The sequence below is a fragment of the Struthio camelus genome, chromosome 13 (genome assembly GCF_040807025.1).
Source record: "Struthio camelus isolate bStrCam1 chromosome 13, bStrCam1.hap1, whole genome shotgun sequence".
Taxonomy (NCBI): domain Eukaryota; kingdom Metazoa; phylum Chordata; class Aves; order Struthioniformes; family Struthionidae; genus Struthio; species Struthio camelus.
The window spans coordinates 2,989,049-3,006,941 of NC_090954.1; the positions used below are offsets into that span (position 1 = coordinate 2,989,049).

The following is a 17,893-nucleotide window of genomic DNA, read 5'->3' on the forward strand; positions in this document are numbered from 1 at the left end:
TCAAGTCAGAAGAAGAAGAAGCCGATGTTGTCAATGTTGAGATTTCAGAAGTCATGAGTTAAGCCTCGAACAATGAGACTTAAAAAAAAAAAAAAAAAAAAAAATCATCATTCCATCAGCTTGTGTGGCATTTGAATGAAACACTCTTAAACGGAGTAGTTGTTGCTGGAGACAAATACGCAACGTGACGTACTGCTTTCTATGTTTCAAGCATCTTTCCTGAATTTTCTGTAATTAAATTCCACTAGGAGTACAGAGACGCTTGAAAATATTTTCAGTTCTTTTCTGGATCTTTAGTGTATTTTTCTCTAGGAAAGTCAAAACTACAAGTTGGAGAGTTGTTTCTTCATTATTTTTAATACATAATTCACAGGTAGATGTGGCTAAAGCACCTAATTACTGTCATTTTTCTTTGTAGGGTTTCAAATGGGGAGAGAAAAGGGCATTAGTCTCGTGGCATGCATATTGCTAATGATTTGCTTTGACACAAACTGTATGAGTTTCATTTCTCTGATTAATTCTTATTAATTTTTCTTAATTTCTTTAATTTCTCTATTTTTTTCCCCCTAGGAGATAAGCTTTTTCATTTGCAACATACTGATTGAGGTATAATGCATGATGAATATTTGTCTTCAAGCAAAAGAATTAGCTACTTTAAAGTTAAAGCGCACGATAGTTCACTGATTTCACTGCTGATATATGAATATGTGTGTGCCTGTATGTTTTTTTCCCCTCCCCTTTCTCTTTGCTTTTAGAATGTAAATCAGTCTCATAATGGGAATCCCCTGGGAGCTGACCCATTTTGAAAGCCATAAAATGTGGTCAGCTTACGCTAATGAGGATAACGGATAGTATGTGAACAGGCGTTGTAGCTCATGTTTTGGAGGCTGAACAATATATTGAATTAATAGGCCTATTTGTCATTTAAGTATATGGCCCAAAATTGCAGCATATTTCAATGTATTGAAGTCTCTCTTCTGTTTTTCCTTGGTGCTTTTATTTTCTTTGGTAGATTCAAGCAGAAGATTTCAGAAGAGCAGCATGATATTTGGAGATAAAAATATTTTCATTGCTAGCACTGAGCATAGAGTGAAATTGAGGAGAACCATATGATCCTCCTCATTCTTTACATGGCAGCATGCGTTGTGGCTGCAGCTGTTTGCACAGAAGGATTCTGCAGTACCAGTATCAGGGTTAATAAAACACCTTTGATAAGAAACTAGCCAGTTAATATGTTACTCCAGGCTTTTTGTTACCTACTGAAATACTGAGAAGTCTATTGGGGCTGCATTTCGCCAGGACAGGAACAAAGGTGTGTCCTACTGAGAATGACCTAGGAAGTCAGCACAGTTCCTTGCTGTCGCGCCTGCGTTTTAGCATCCCTGCCAGAACAGGATGCACAAAGCAAAGCATGCCAGTTTAAAAGTGAGGCCTTCCAGCATTGTTTTAAGTTTGCTGTCTGTTACATCTGCTATTTTGATATATGCTTGTGATCTACTCTTACTCATTTTTGCATATGTTTATGATCGCTATCTCATGGTGAAGGTGGCATTCCATGTTACTGAGTAAGAAATACGGCGTATTGTTGCTTTCCCTGCCTTTTCAAATGTTGCCTATGTATGAAAAGCCAAATTATGTTTTTGCTTTACCGGATACTAAATTTAGTCTTTCTATGTGATGGATCTCTATTGCTACTCACAAGCGTTGTTTTTAGTCTGTAGTATCCATGCTCTAATCTTGTGGTAGCAATTCATCCGTAGAACAGACTTTGGAGGTCAAAATATTTTATTTCTTTTGTTTTGAAAATAGCAGATGTTCTCTGGTCTCTAATTTTTCAGCAGTTACTGACCTGCAGCTTTAAAACTTTATCTAATAAAACCCCCAAATATTAAGAATATTGCAGAGATGAGTTGTAGATCATATGTAGACTATTGCATTTCTAATATTTGAATGAAATGTAATTTCTAGAGTTCAAGTTATCTTACTTGGTGTTGACCCCTCTGAGCATAATGAATAGGATAGAATCTTTAATTACAAAAGTTCAACATGTGTGTGGATGTGTGTGTGTTTTTCCCCCCCCTCCCTTTCTTTCAGTAAAAGCTTGGGGCCTCCTTGGTTTTCTTCTACTTCTCTCTTCCTCTGTTTCTTCTGCTCACCCGTTCTGCCAGGCCTACTTGTTCTCTCTTTACCTCCCTTGTCCGTTCTTGTGCGCGTTATCTCGGTACTTGCCTATATCTGTTGTCTACCTACCATGCTCCTCCCCTTTTTCTTATACTCTTGCTTTTTTTTCTTCCTTTTTTCTTCCTTTTATTTTTCTTCTCCTTTTTCCATCTGCCCATGCTCTCTTCCACCTACCTCTTCTGTCCCATCTGGCAGCCTGTTTTTTGCTCTCCAGCCTGATGCTCCCTATGCCTAGGGCCCTAGAAGAGCCTTCCCCTTGCCCCAAAGCCTGGGGCCACTGCTCGCAGCATCCACGGAGATGCTTAGTGTCTTTGTGGCAGTGTTTGTCCTGCCCAGGGCGTTGAGGAGGTGGAATGTGATCTCTACCAGCAGAATTGTCAAGAAAGTGAGCCCGTGAATAGTCAGCAGTCTCTGGTGAGGGTGTACGAGCTGATGTGCTGCAGAAGCTCGTAACGTGACAGCATCCGAGTAGATTTTCGGGTGAGTGGCACAGGCATGCTCCTGACACCCAGGGCCACTTCTCCCGTGAAGTATGAAGAACGTGCTCCGCAGCGCAGAGGCACTCGTGTTTTTCTGATCTTTAATCTCTGGAAAAGCAGAACTATTTTTGAGAAATTCAGGAGTAAATTCAGCCGGAGCTGACACCTTTGTGGAGAGCGGTAGCACTATCTGTCTGTTGGTTTTAACCCACTGAAAACGCTTCTGAGTAACGAGCAATGCCACAGAGCCCTAAACTGTGGCTGTCACTACCTGTGCTGTTAGTATGCCGCCTGTGTTTTTTGTAAGTCATGAATGTAAATGGTCGAATGGTCAGCTGGACTCAAAATGCTGATTAAACATTTTACAAAAAACTTGTTAGCAACCTACAAATGAAAGCCCCGTATAACATGTGACAAATACAGATTTCGAGACCTCTGCAGCTTTGCTGAGTTGGAGTTGATTCAGTTAGAAATAATGCCGCTTATATAGGTTTTAACACTACATTTTAAATTATGTGGTATAAAGGTCTGTCTTTTCAGTGTGTGTTGCGCTTTTTTCTTTTTTTGGTGTCTTTGTCAGTTATACAGTAGTGGTATTAACTGAAGGAAGCAGGTGGTCTCAGTTTCGTAGTTTCCACTAGCAGTTGGTTGTTTTGCCTCTGTGCTAACAAATAATGTATTTATGTTCACTTCTTAGTTTTCAGTTAGAATTGTGGAAGAAAAATAGCTTCATCTTATAGTAAGTGTTTGTTTTACTGTAGTCTTAAAAATACAAGGGTCTTCAGTACTGAAATAGTAAACGTCTTGCTGTTTCAGAGAGCCTTAGGGTTCCCGGTTAGCTGGTTCTGTTGGAGGAGCTCAGTGCTTGTTTTAGTTTCTGTGATCCTGTAAGATTGGACCCCAAGAAAAAAGGAAGTAAGGCATTTTTTTTTTTAAACGCTTCTCCTTAGTGTTGATTTCATTTTTAATTTTCTGTATGTGTGTGCTACAATATTTCTTTTATTTGAGTAGCTAGGAAACCAAACTTAATTGCTTGAAAGGAGAAGCTTTCTATAAAATTCAATAGCAACGTTATTACCAGCTAATCCATATTTTATACTGGGTGAAGAAGGACTTCTGTGCCCAGAGTCTGATTACCTTTTATGATGATACTAAATCGTCTATTTTAAAGTTATGTTGCCCACCTAGATGCCTTGAATTTTCTACCTCTTTATACTGTCATGCTCACTGCCACACTGCTGCTAGATAGTTTTTACTGCTCGCTGTCCGAGGCCTTTGCAAACATATAGTAACGTTCTAGTGAAGGGTGGTGGCCACGTGCTAGTGGAACTCGGCTTTGCTGCTTTCCTTTTGATGAAGCTGTGAGGTGAGGTTAGCTCTTCTTTAACTACTGTATTTTTAAGCAGTGTTGTCAGTATATGTTCTTCATGGTATTAAAAATAACTAACAAGGCTCAGCATCTTCCTCTGACCTCAGATAGACCAATATGTTTGGAAAAGGCAATACAGAAAATAGTGTGATTGTTGCTTTTGTGGATGGTTGAGATGTTTGCCATTATGCTTGTTGCTATCTGTTAATTCTTTGGGTTTTGTGCTTTTGTATTTTTGAATTTGAGTTTTGAGCAGACTTACCAAATATCTTAGGTGAGAGCTGCATAAGACAATACAGAACAGAGGTTCTTTTCCTGTTTCGGTACAAATCTCTTATGTTTATGACTTTCAACTGAAATTGGAAGAGGAGGAAAAAAAAAAAAAGCCAAAAGATAGTACAAGATAGAATAAACTCCTGTACAGTAAATACACTGCAGAGACGCTTCTTGCCTGGCTGCAGCCTATTTGTGTGCACGTCTGCTCTGCTTCCTGCTAGGATATGTTTTTCCAGCACATCAGAAGGAAATGTGGAAGGATGGAACTGCTTTTTATAGAAAAAAGGAATGGGAACTAGTCAGATAAGTGTTTCATGTTGGCTTTTACTAACAAAATAAATTTACCTTACTTCTAATGTTTAGTCACGAATAAAATTGAACATCAAGACCAAATTCCGGTTATTTCTTTATAATCTGTTGGAAGTGATTGTAAATAAGTATGGCATAGGTGAAGTAGGACTGAGGGTTATCTATAATATAGCTAGGACACTTAAAGTCGTTTGATTGTGACTGGTACTAGGAGTATCTTTATGTTTTTCAAAAAAATTCCACAAATAAAAAATACAGTGTAATTCAGTGGCTTTACCAGATGGTAAGTATTCAAATAACTATAATTTTTGTGTTGAAGATATCCTTGAAATGAGCAGCATATACATCTCTTGTTATAGAGCGTGTGGGTGCAAAAGGGTTTCTGCTGGTAAGCGACATTGTTTAGAGGATACGTGCGCTTTTTTTTTGGTTTGTTTCCTGGAAGGAAATTGTGGTCAAGCTCATTGTAAAAACATAGTTTTGAGACATGTAGCGCTGCTTTTCTAAAGCTTTGTAGTCTGTTTCTCAAGAAAAGCTTAACTGCTCTGAACTTATGTTAGCTCCTTCCTCATGAGCTTGTTAAGACTCCATCGGCTTTCAGTGATATGGAAGAACTGGATGTTTAACCAGGAGCCTGAACATGTGTTTCAGGTTGAGAACTCCAAAGACAATGAAGAAAATATCTTGCAAAGAGAAGTTCCCCTCAGGCAGTCTCGGCGAAGGTTCAGGAAGATTAACCAGCGGGGGGAACGGCAGACCATCACCGACAATGTGGATTCCAGCAGTTACCTCTCGGTGAGTCTGCTTCCTGCTGACGGGTGCTGGCAGGTCTCTTTGAGTGTATTAAGAAAAGTTGATGGGATGAAACCCGCAGTTTGTATTTATAAACATTCTTTTCTTGTTGGGGAGCAACAGAGTGCTTTGGGTTTGACCACCAGTGGTGGTAGTGAAGAGTCAGGCGCTATACTGAAGAAGAGGTATTTGGCTTACAGTTTTTCAGTTGAGCATTGCAGTGATGAAACTTCCCTGTTTGCTGATCAGAGAAATTTTCATTCTTGATTAGCGTTTTGTTACAGTTTTAACTGAAGTTCTCCTAGTAAGATGTAGCAGTTTTTTGTTTTGTTTTTTTTTTCCCCGTAGGAAGTTTAGGCTATGTTGAAATGGAGTAAGTCACTGATTCAGTTCAGTGCAGTATTAACACTATCTTGATACCTCACCTCGTGTTTACTTGCTTAAATATAGCAGAATGTTAATTCAAGCATTGAAAAGAGTAATGGCAACTCATTTGCTACTCTTAAATAACACCACAAACTATGCCGTCTGTACTGTGTGAAGGCATGTATAGCTATGGTTTTAAGGCCACAGTGCTTTTATGAAGGTTTCTCTTTTTGAATGTAAACTTCCTGTTAGTAGCAGGATATATACGTGCTTTAGACAAATTACTTCAATGAAAATAATTGTTATGGGTATTTTGACTGAGCCTTGAAAATCAAAAGCTGAAACACAATATTAACTTTGAAATATACAAACCTTGAGTAGCCGTCATACGCAGAAAAGAAATAAAAAAAGAAAAGCACCTAAACTTAATTTTTCTCCTTTATTTTCCCCACTGTCCTCCTTTTCGTCTCCCCAAGAGCTACAGAACCTCTGTTAGATGATACACTTCAAAATAGCTGAAGCGTGCAGTTAATTAAAGGCTTAGCAGTTTATTCTGAAACAGAGGAAAATTGTATCTTTTGCATGTTGTTAATTGTTGGGACACAGGAGGTGATTTTTAGACTCCCTACAACATTAGCCTTTCTGGCAGTAAAGGTTACTGGCATTTGTCTTCTAAGCAAAAAGGCTTTCCTTGCTGTAACAGGCAGCAAATGTGCTCCTCGACGTTCAGACGTTCAACATCCTCTGCCATCTCGTTTCAAGAACTGTCACGTGTGTTGGTTTTATCATTACACAGTAATCTGAATTAGTTACTGAAGAGATGAGATACCGTATCCTCAAGCTTTGGGCAGTCAGGCATAAGGCTTCGCTGGGAATTAAATTCCAATCTGTGTATGACAAAATCTCTCCACCCCCCCCCCCACCCAACCCCATCCCACCTTGGGATTTCTGCGACGTTGACTAAACGCACACAAAGTAATTCTCAGACTTCAGGTGTTTGGACCACTCGATGGGGAAGAGAATCTCGGGAAGAGCTGAGGCTCGTGTTAGCTGTGCCTCTGCTCTTGAAGGGACTTTGGAAACCTCATTCTGAGAACTACCAAGTGACGTGGCTTACTCATGATTTCGGAGATGGTCAGTTATTGATGCAAGGTGTCAGTGAGGTACGCTTGCGGCATTGTGATTAGTTATTGTGTCCTTGTTAGGATTTTTCTTCACGTTAGTTTATTTCTGTGTGCTAACAACCACAGGGAGTACGTGCTTATTTTTACAGGTATAGTGTCTTGCTGTGAATCTGACTCCTTACTCGAGTTCATGAGTATATGTAATTTGATCAGCATTTGATGGGAAATGGTATAAACCTCCTAAGTCTACAGCGTGTTCCTAAATCTGCTTTTTTAAAATCAGGAATATTTAAAAAGCGTCCTGTTAACAATGCTAGACGCTTTCCTGGCTGAGCGAGCGCTAAGCGGCAAGGAGCAAACAGCCTCCTTTCTGATACAAAATCTGCAAGCTGTTTGGCCCTCGGCTCTCTGAATTGCAATACCAATCCTTTCTTCGTAGACTGTAAGCTCCTAATTGGAAAGCGTCATACTCGCAGTACTTTGTGTAGTGAAAAGTAATTTGTAACTCAACAGATGACGAAGAAATCAAAACAAGATAACCAGCTGCCTATTTGACAAGTAAACAAAAATGGGTGCATGTATTCTTCCATTTTCCATCGTAATCTGGTAAAATAATGAATTGGTCAGAGGCATGGTTTCTTGGCTGTGTCTAGGTTGCACTCTTACCTGTGTTAGTTTGCTTGTACATGATCACTGGTTCCCAGTGGTTTTGAAAAACTCGGGCTTTATAATGTAACCCTTCATTTCAGCCCATTTGAGCATGGGCGGGATAAGGAGGAGGGACGCTGAATGAAACTCTTATTTGACAAGATCTTGCAATAATGTTTCTGGCAGAGTGGGAAAACTGTTTACAAACTCGCCAACAGATTTCCTCCCTGGTCTAATGTTAATGAATAAATGCAGTGTTGTATTTCGCTCTCCGGCCTGTTGCTAAATGCTGCTGACAGATGCTGAATGCAGCTTGACCGAGCTTTTGTGAGGCCTGTTTGCTCAGAGCCGGCTCGCTGCGCTACCGCCAGGCTCTAATGAGTCCTTCGGGTGCCAGCGCTATGATGCGATGGAGTTCACAGCAAACATTATATGAGTTTCTAACACACAATCTCTCTGACACAGGTAGCTTTCTGCTTTCTGAAGAAAACTGAAGTCCTGTGGGCATCCAAATACAGTGTTCCTTTATCCTAGCTTAGAATTTTTCCTTGCGTGATTAAACAGAGGCTTTCTTGTGTTTGCTTTTAAGGGGAATTATCTGTGCAACCTCCATTAACTCCTAAAATGTAAATCTCTGCACATTTAGTACAGTGTGATTCATATTTATGATTAAGATTAATCTTTATTTTTATAAAATGTTACCGATTAAGCTGTGATGTGAGCTTGCATCTACTTCTTGCACGGAGATTCATGCTTGTTCTTGTTGGAACAAATTCTGTAATAATGCCTGTGCTTGGCCATGAAATAAACAGTTCTGTGCTGATACTTTAAATAATATTTTAAATAGTTATGACAGTATTTGAAGCTCTTCCTTTTTCTTATGCCTGTCACTTAGGAAAAGAGCCTTAATACTTAGTTTCTATTTAGAATAACTGACATTCAAATTATTGTTGGTATTACCTGCCCCAAATGAAGGCTAATTCAGTAGTGTTGGTTTCTTTGATTACTGAAGCAGTTACCATTTAAATTCCTGTACTCTTTTGTAGTTCCATAAGAACATTGGTTTCCTGCAGTATAAGTATTAATGGTTTTTTTTTTTTGCAGAAAAATACAGTGAACATATGCTGACAATGTTATCTCCTTCCTTTTTCCTCACTCAGACTGAACGCTTTATGTTGCTGTTTGTCTTCGAAGTGCATAATGGCATGCATTTGTTCTCGCAATACATATGCAAAGTATGTTAGACTTGCTCTCATTAGGCCAGAGACTAGTCTGAGGCCTGGCTTGCACTTGACAGGGTTCCCAGTACAGCCCCGTCAGTCGGGCTTCTGCCGGTGGTGGGTTTTCTCCTTCTGCAGTATAGTTAGTCCAGCAGAATCCTGGGGGCAGATGTGTACGTGGTGAAAAAGAGTTCAGAGACTTTTTTTTTTCTTTTTCTCCTTCTTAATACATGAGGTGGCATTGTTGCCCATCAAGTAAGTGACAGGGGGTGCCTCTGACATGCTGGGTCACGGGCCAGGGGAAGGCCACGGTGGCAGTTTGGAGCATCTGCCGTAATTACATGGTATCTCTGTATCTCCCATGCATTTCAGGCTTGTGTTGCCTCTTCCGCTTTGTCACTTGATAATATCTGCATCTTCATGCACACTACAGAGGGCCCTGAAGCATGAGGCTCCAGCACTTGGTGAAAGCTCTTGCTCAAGCTTACTGTATTAGAAAGACTTGTGCTGTTGATATTCATTATGCTTGCCCTTGCTTGCCAAGAGCTTACTTGCTAGTATTTTGATTTTAGGAAGGAGTGGCGGCATAGCTCTTTCACTGAACGCTTTGTAATGTAGGTAAGAATCCAGACAGGACCTAGGGTCGTGCAGTAGGTCGTTACCAGAGCTGAGATGAACTTAGTCATTTCTAGTCTTTAGTCTTGTGCTCAAGCCAATAAATAATGCAACTTCTTTTTTTTTTAATTACAAAAGAAGAAAATGAGTGTGGTGTGATCATCTTTATTCAGCTGTGCCCCAAACTGTGTAGTTTTATGATTTAAAGCCTCATAACAATAGCTGTTATAAACATATAACAGGTACTTACAAAACCAAAGCCGATCTAGAAGCAGGTGGCTATTTTTTATACTAACGCTTTTAGGAGAAAATGTTTGATGGTAGTTGTGGTGCTTTAGAAAAATAGATCCAAGAATGAAACAGCAATTTAACTATTGAGCAAGTAAGCAGTTCAGATGTTTATCTTCACAATTAAAAATAAAAACCTGAGCTAGCAAGTTTCATGTTTCTTTCTTGCAACAAGCAAAACCAAAAGGGATTTAAGTCTGATAAAAATTTTGATATGACAGTCAAGCTTGTAAGCTCAAATCTGTTGTAACTTTTTAAATAAAACTTTTCTAATTTATTGTCTACATACATTTCTGATAGTTTCTCTTCTCTGTGTGGTTTTTTAAATGAATTTTTGTATTTGTAGAAATAGTGCCTATATGATGTACTGTGTATTTCTGTGGAGTTCTGACAACATTTTGAACTTTTTAAATTGTAGAACAGAAAAAAAAACCCCAAATTGAACTTTTAATAGTAATTCCCTTCCTCAGAGATGCAAAGTTACCTTTTTCTTAAACTGATACAAGAGGATGAGGAGGCTTAAGAGACTTATGATAAGTTTTGAGGACAATATTTTAATACTTGCATCATGTTTAAAAAAAAAAAAAAAATTCCTGGAGCCTTGTAGAAACATTTATCTTCAGAGAAGTCTATCACTGAAGATTGCTTGAGTGGCAAGTTTCTTTTTCTTTGATCATTACTTAATGTAATCCTGTCAGAGGCTGGAGTTAGTAGTATAGGATGTCTCCACAACTGAAAGGAGCTAAGGCGCTAAGGTGCATTTTAATGTATTGGATCAAACCCATTAGATTCTTTCCTATACCTATTTTTAACTACCAGGTAAATTTGCAAAAATGGTACCTTTTCTTGATCTAAAACAACTAAAACTGATTTACAGCATGCTTCCAGACAAATTTTCTTAAACTTTGATGCAGCATCTGCTAGCATCTGTTTATTTGGAATATCAGTTAGTTTTAATGAGGATGTGGCTCATCTGAGTGGCTAGATCACTCATTCTTGAGCTCTTTTAGAGCTGGATGACTAGTCTCATTAAGCTTCTAAATCTGTTTTTATGCTTTCAGTTCCTTTTTTTGATACTTTCTGTATTTGACAGAATCTTAGCTTTATTATGTGAAGAATCAGAATGAAATTTGGGTCCTACTGAAGTCTGTGAGTCTTGCTGTTTACTTAAAAGGTACCAAAACTTTATTGTTGATAGCTTCCTTAGAGGTGGTGTGTGATGCAGAGAAATAATTGCAAGTACGTTTCTTCTGATACTCCATTTAATTCCCCTGTTGTAAAAACAATGTAGCCTGTATCTCTGTTCTAACTTCTGCCTTGAATTTTGTGTGACGTAGCTCCTACTCCAATTCACAGATTGTACGTACTGCAGGATAGCAGCGCGCGCACGTCCCCTCCGAGCCAGCGCATCCGGGGAAGAGCCTCTGTAAAAACTTGCACGTGCCATCAGTTGTTTGCAGTTCTGCTATACTCCTGCCGCGGTTTCTCTTCTTTTCGTGATCTCAAAGCAGCTACATCTGCAGTGTATTCATCTCCCCAGCAGTCTGGAAGGAACAGACTACTTCCGTTGTTTGAGCCCTATATCTAAATAAAAGTCTATAGCTCTGCACGCTATATTAGCGCTTGGAGGAGAATAACTGGTTTGTAGGTGTGATTACAGGGCATTTTGTAGAAATGCAGAGGAAAAGAAGGGAACACGGACACCTGGAACCTCTGAACTTTCTGAAAACTAAAGTTATTGTCAAACTGACATACCCGTCCGTGGGGATGGGGGAGGAGGATGGGTGGTCATCGTATCACTTAAGCAGTTCTGTTAACTAATGGTGCCAAATGCTAGAGGAGACTGTTTCTCTGGCTCCATGCCAATTCACGGGCTAAGCAGAGAGGCAAACTCGAACAGATTTAAAATGGCATCCAGGGTGAGAAACCGGACTTGGTGTCTAGTGTTCACAATGAATTCCTGAGGTGGCTTCTTTGATACACTTTTGCTGGCTTTTGTAAGCAAGGGGAGAACCACCAAAAGCATGTTTGCTCGTATGTCATTGTTTGTATCGAATCTGTATGCTAGCTTGGTCAGCCCCATTAGTGTCAAAGACTTCTTCATGAGATGGTCTGTTGCTTGTTATGATGGTCATTAACAAAAACTCCAATATTCAACATGAACAGTGCATTAAAATTCTTCCTGGTAGTGAGTGTCTTCAATGAATGAGTGTCTGCAGTTTCCAAAGGGCAATGTTATGTATGATATGAAATAAGAAAATTTATAATAAAAAGGTATATTACCTTTCTGCTAAAATCTATGTTCTCAGATTAAAATAGTAGTGTATTTTTTTTTTTTAACTACATATGCAGCTTTATAGCCCTGGTTTAGCTGTAATGAAAGTGGCTGTAGTTTTTAATAACTTCTGTTCAGGAGTTTCCCTCAAGATTTTACAGACTTGACAGGCAGACTGTATATAAATTCTGAATTACAGAAATCGCCTCAATTTTGAGGTGATGTGTGCAGCAGTTTAACAGCATTTAAGAATGGTGCACCAATGAAACTTATAAACTGAAACTATGGAGGTAAGCACCTGTATTTATTCAGATGTGGTCAGACTGATGACAGTTTTGTACAACCATTCTCTCTTTTTTTTAAAACCTATAAGAGAGCCCGTGGTGGCAAAAGATGGCACAGTTTGGCACAGGTCACGATTGAGGCGTCATTCTCCTGCAGGACAGATGGGTCTTTGTGGTTTGCCAGATTGCCAACTTTGATTATTGAAAAATATATCAGGTTGTTGTTAGGACAAGGAGAAATGTTTCAAGATTGTTAACAGGACCAGCTTTAGCACCCCTACCCTGGGGCTTTGTCCTCAGTGTATGTATAAAATAACCTTTTATGTAGCTAGAGAAAAAGCTAGTTTTTGCCACATGGACACACGTTTTGCTAACTGCTTTAAGGAAGGGCAGTTTTTTCTTTTTCTACCAGTGCTTGTAGCAGCAATTTCTGCTGTGAAGTTTTTCTCTTGCCTCTCCTTGCTGGGTAAGTCGAGCCCTGGTTGGCCCGGGATCCCGGCGTCCCCCTTGCAGGCAGTCTTGTGTGTAACTTCCCTCTGCTGCTCATGGGACAGCAGCCGACAGAAGAACTGGAGTTGCCTGAATGGTAATGCAAGAAAAAGTAGTAGATATTTGTGCACTGATTTCCTCCTTGCATTCCAAACACGTTAGCATTTTCGCAGCTGAACGTTTTCACCAGGAAGTCTGGAATTGTTTGGAAATCGATTATGGGCACCTGGTCCTTCTCAGAGAAACCTTCCCACTCATTCATTTGGGATTGGGCTAGGGAACTGCTCAGACCTTGACCTAAGCTGGTATTTGCATTGCTGTGGGAGGGATTTGCTCTTGTGCCTGATCTTGTTCTGTGGCAGCTTGTGGCAGAGAGACCTTTCAAAAATCCTAGGTATCTTGTAAGTTAAATTGCCTAAGAAATAAATTCATGTCATTCCTAATGCACTGTCCACACAACAATTAGTTATCTGTTCGTTCCTCCTCCTTTCACCAAATAGATAAGTTAATTCCTATGATAGTGTAAATTTACTTCCTCGAAATATCCCTGAGAAAATATTTTATGTAGCATATCCAGAAAGTTAATCTCTGTTTTGATGGACCCTGAGGGGTTGGGTGGCAGTTCCAAAGTCATTAATTCTTTATAAGCAGCCTCTTATGCAAAATATATTGAGACTGAACTTTTTTTTTTTAAGCGTTGTCCCCACTGATCATAATGGTATTATGTCATTCAGGTTGTTAATGGTAAAAAGCAGCGCTGTACACCTGATAAATGTGTTGTCAGTCTTTTTATGGGACTTAAACCTTTCATATGCTTGCTGCAGTTTTTGTCAGTTCCTTATTATTATTGTTTCTGTGTTTTTTAAATGGCATTTGAGTGGCTTTTTGTAGAAAGCTATGAAGGGGTAGCAGCCATCAAGCCGGCAGCCTGTATGCAGAGAGGCAGCGTGGATCTGGTTTTTGTTTCATATCTTCTGCCCGGGCCATTTCTGCTCAATATGCTGTATTGAACTGCAGCAGTCTGATTAGGTTCTCACTTCCAGCCAAGTCAACCTTTTACTCTTGTACAGGCTTAGCATACCTTAGAGGGAAGTAATCTCGTGAGAAGTGATTTCGTATTTTAGCCTAACTAACTAAATTAGGGTTGTTGGGTTGCGCGTTACCTGACACTGAAGGACTTGGATTGCTGTTACAATTTTCACTTTATTTCCGTTTCCTTTAAAGCTTGGTTAACGGTGGTGATGAAATACCTGCAGTGGTTCATCGAATTGAAGAGGGGGTAAATTGTCTAGCCGGTCTGTTGCTTTATCTGTTACGATCAGTTTTTAAAATCTGATATGAACGACAGTGGTGGTTTCTGTTTTTAGTGGAGGGAAGGAAACTAAACCATGCTGGGGCCATTTCTAAGAGTGCAGACGTGTTTCCATTTGGAAGGCAATAGGGGCTGGATCATAGCAGCTGATGAGAAAGCTTAGGAGCTGCTGTGCTGAAACAGTGGATCCGAGGCGGTCAGCCCTATTTCGGCATCTGCGCTGTGCTGCCTTACAGATTTGGGAGGGGGCTGGGCTGCAGACTGGTCGGTGCTGCGGTCACCCAGGCAGTCCAGCTGTTGGAGAAGGTCAAGGAGAACGGCGCAGCTGTGCGACGTGGAGCTTGCTTCTCCCCTTCTGCTCTTGGGGACACTTTTGTCAGTGCTGCTTCTCCCTCTCTTTCTCATTCACCCTTTTTTCTACCATTTTTACCACTATGTGACCACAATCTAGTAGGCCTGGCTGATGCCAGCCTGAATCTGGGGACAGTTGATGCGTGGAGCAAACTTGAACCCAAACAAGTCTACTGATTTAGACTCTATTTAAAAAAAAAAAAAAAAAAAGGGTATGTTGCTTCCAGACATGGATTTGTTCCTGGAAAAAACATGTCCATGACACGTCATGCCTGAGGTTTTATATATATATATATATATATATATAAAAAAAATACTCACATGTATAATCTTTACATAATTGCATATAATCTTCAACCTGCCCATTAATAATGAAAGTTAACTGTTTAAAAATAATCACCCATGCTTAGAAATTTTGAAACGTTGCTGATAGCGGTAGAAGCAATCAAATCCCTCCCTTCCTCTTCTACTTTCAGGCTTTCAGTTTGGTGTTAATCCTTAAGAAAAGTGACAAAGAAAATACTTGAAGTGGCGTTTTAATGATTTTTAACCTCATCTGTGGAGTTAATGTATTGCTCTCAAGGTCATTCAGTCAGGAGCCTTTTTCTTCCAAGGGATGTGCTGGTACCTTATGTTCTAAAATATTCTGAATCTGCTCCTTTTATCTTGAGATGTAGTTTTTATAAGTGGGACAGAAAAAGTAGTGTGTTGTATTTGCCATCGACTTCAGAAACAAAACGAATATATACAGTGGTGGTTTTTTGCAGTTTTGAAACTGTAGCTACCTCACCAGTTAGATGGGAGCTGAGGAAATGATGTTTGGATCCACAGTAGGTTTGGGCTGTGGTTTCAGCTTTGAGGCTGTATGAAGGTAACGATTTAGGTGAGCAAAACTGCAAATGGGTTTGGGATTTTCACGTGGGATATTCAAGTTTTCATATTTTCAGTGTCTCTGGGGGGATTCGGTTGCCCAAACCAGCCCTTCTGCTTTCCGGGTTTGGCCTGGTATATGCTCATGCCTGCGCTTCTCCCTAGAAGGGATTTTTGGTTGTGTACCTTCCCGAACTTCCCCACCCTGCTGAAATGAGATGTCAGGAAGGAAAGGAGGAGCGTGAGATGAATCATCTCTGTTCAAACTGTGTCAGTGAACTTTTTATTCGACCCCGTAGCAGAGGGGGCTTCCCCCGGTATAGGTGCTGGCGTTGCTCGTGTTTGTTATGCTGATCGTGCCGCCGCTGGGCTGTGCGGAGAGAGCGTGTGCGCGCCACGCCGCCGGCCTGCCGGAGAGCTGCAATTTACAGGCATATGTAAGTAAGTATTATAAAATACATAAATCTGAAACGCTGCAAATAGGAGATGACCTTTCCATGCTTAACACAACAGCTGAAAAAGGGTGGTTAGGGTAGTACTAAAGCAGCGGAGAAATTGAATCCGCGGTGCCTTTTTATTGTTCCTTCTGTATTGCTGCTTCTAAATTTAGAAGCTTACATCACTTTAGTTATGATGACAGTCTCCCTCCCTCCCTCCCCCCTCGCTTGCTCCCTCCCCGTCTCCCTCGCTCCTTCCCTTAGGATGGATCATATTTTCATATTACTTATGAATCCTGCAGCTCTTTCGGTCGGATTCAGCCTGTTAGTAAATGCTCCTGTGGAAAGTGAGGTACCTAAGTAAGCGATTGCACTACCTAATGTCACCCGGAAAGAGGAATGGAGGGAAGCTCGTAGTGCTGCTCCCACGCCCTTCAGTTGTTTAAAAGGGTCAAGAACAGGGTGGAGAAGGTGGGTTTTTTCTTTTTTTTTTTCTTTTCTTTTTTTAAACAGGAATTCCTGAGAAGCCCTAATGAGGGGTAACCTTGCCACAGAAGTACAGTGATTCGTTTAAGGTCTTGAGTTAAATGGCGAGGAAAAAAAATCAGACAAGCGTGCCAGTGGTACTACATCAAGGCCGGGGTTGCATGGGGATGCATCCGGGTCGCGCGCACAGCGCTCCGCGGCCCCTCTTACCTTCCTTTGAAAAAGGACTGGAAGTACTCAAATGTACTCAGGTAACTTCTGAATGCTAAAACACTTCTGCAGTAGGGTGCTGTACTGGGAACTTCTCCCTGGCCAAGCTGGCTCAAAACGAAATGTTTGAACCTGAAACATCTTTGTCACTTGAGACACGCTGAAGCAGCTTGCTTTCCAAGCAGCTGCTCTCGTTCCCCAGCCCCCACCATGGGCTTCGAGCCCCGCTGCGACACGGGCTACTGTCGGTCCCCCCCCCCCCCAACCCCCCAAAAAGAAAGGGGGGGGGGCACAAAAAAGGTACCTGTTCGTAGCTGAGCACTACTGCAGCGTCTTGGTACTTGCGCAGCGATTCAAGCGTGCTGGCAGTCGTCGCGGTCTGAGGACAAAAGGAGACGGGAAGGGCCGGCAGCCCGGCCCTCGGCCCGCAGGCGAGCGGGCACCTTTGTGCCTTCGCGGTCAGGCAGGGCCGCTGTTCGGAGCGAGCGCTTGTCTTCGCTGCGGTGTTTGCGCAGTGGGCTTGTTTTCTGATTGATCGGGGCGGGGGGGGAAAGTAGTGCTGTTTGGTCAGGTGTCTCCTGTCCGTTACGAACGCTTTATGCTTTTGCAGAACTTCAGTTTGTGGCTCTTTAAGAGAAGTCTCTAATCCTGTGTAACTGAACGTGCGTTTAAATTATGAGAGGCCTGACTATCCTTTTTAAAAATAAAAAAATAAAAATGAATTTTTCAGTGACTTAGTTTTGTTAGACAATTAGGACATGCAGATTTATTTAACGGTCAGGAGGATGCGGCTAGCATTATGGGAGGCTAAAGAGAAGACGATGCACAGAAACGTTAGGAGCAATGCTTCAGGCGTGGAAAGAGAGCAGTATTAAGAAACAAAGATGATTTTTTCTTCGCGCTGTGGACCGAGGGTTTTCTTCCGCGAGATTCTGCGAAACCTTAAAACCCAGCTGCAAATGAGAGCAGCGGTCTGCTGTTTCCCGATGCCACAGTTACTTGGATTGTGATCCCTGTGGAACTGTCTTTCCAGCACGTTTTTTCGTCTCCGGCTTGCTTTACTCCTGAGAGCTGATGTTTGCCTCCAACAAATAATTCATGAAAACTCACAGCGGCGGGGGGCTGGCGGTGCCCGAAGCCGCGCGCGGAGGCCAGCGCCGCCTGGGCCGGGGGGGGCCCCCAGGCTGCGGGCCGGAACTGGGTCAGGTTCGCCGCCGCTGGATCCCGCAGCGCAGGATCTCGCAGCGGCCCCCGGGAAGCGCGGCCGCCGCGGCCCCATTGGCGGCGAGCGAAAGCGATGATGTCATCTTCACTTAAAGGCAAAACTAGAAGGAAATAGAATTTTGTTCCCATTATTGAGCTTGTGTTTACAGTAGTTGCATAAAGATGGCATCCACGCCAAAAATCTTTTAGTGGATTGAATTTCGTGCACAATGCAGCGGTTTTAAAATGCAGTTGGGAGATGAATATCTGCCCAGCGTAGCTCAAGGATAGAATTTGTGTGCTATCAGT

At 41.4% G+C, this 17,893-nt stretch overlaps 1 protein-coding gene across 14 annotated transcripts in view; it reads left to right on the plus strand.

The window, feature by feature from the left end:
* The window catches only part of RAPGEF6 (Rap guanine nucleotide exchange factor 6), a 143,075-nt gene that overhangs the window by 49,549 nt on the left and 75,633 nt on the right, over nucleotides 1-17,893 (plus strand). For all 14 annotated transcript variants that reach the window (XM_068960001.1, XM_068960000.1, XM_068959995.1 and 11 more), the window contains one exon: nucleotides 5,266-5,409. In XM_068960001.1, the coding sequence (XP_068816102.1) occupies nucleotides 5,266-5,409 (144 nt within the window). The remainder of the gene's footprint in view (nucleotides 1-5,265; nucleotides 5,410-17,893) is intronic.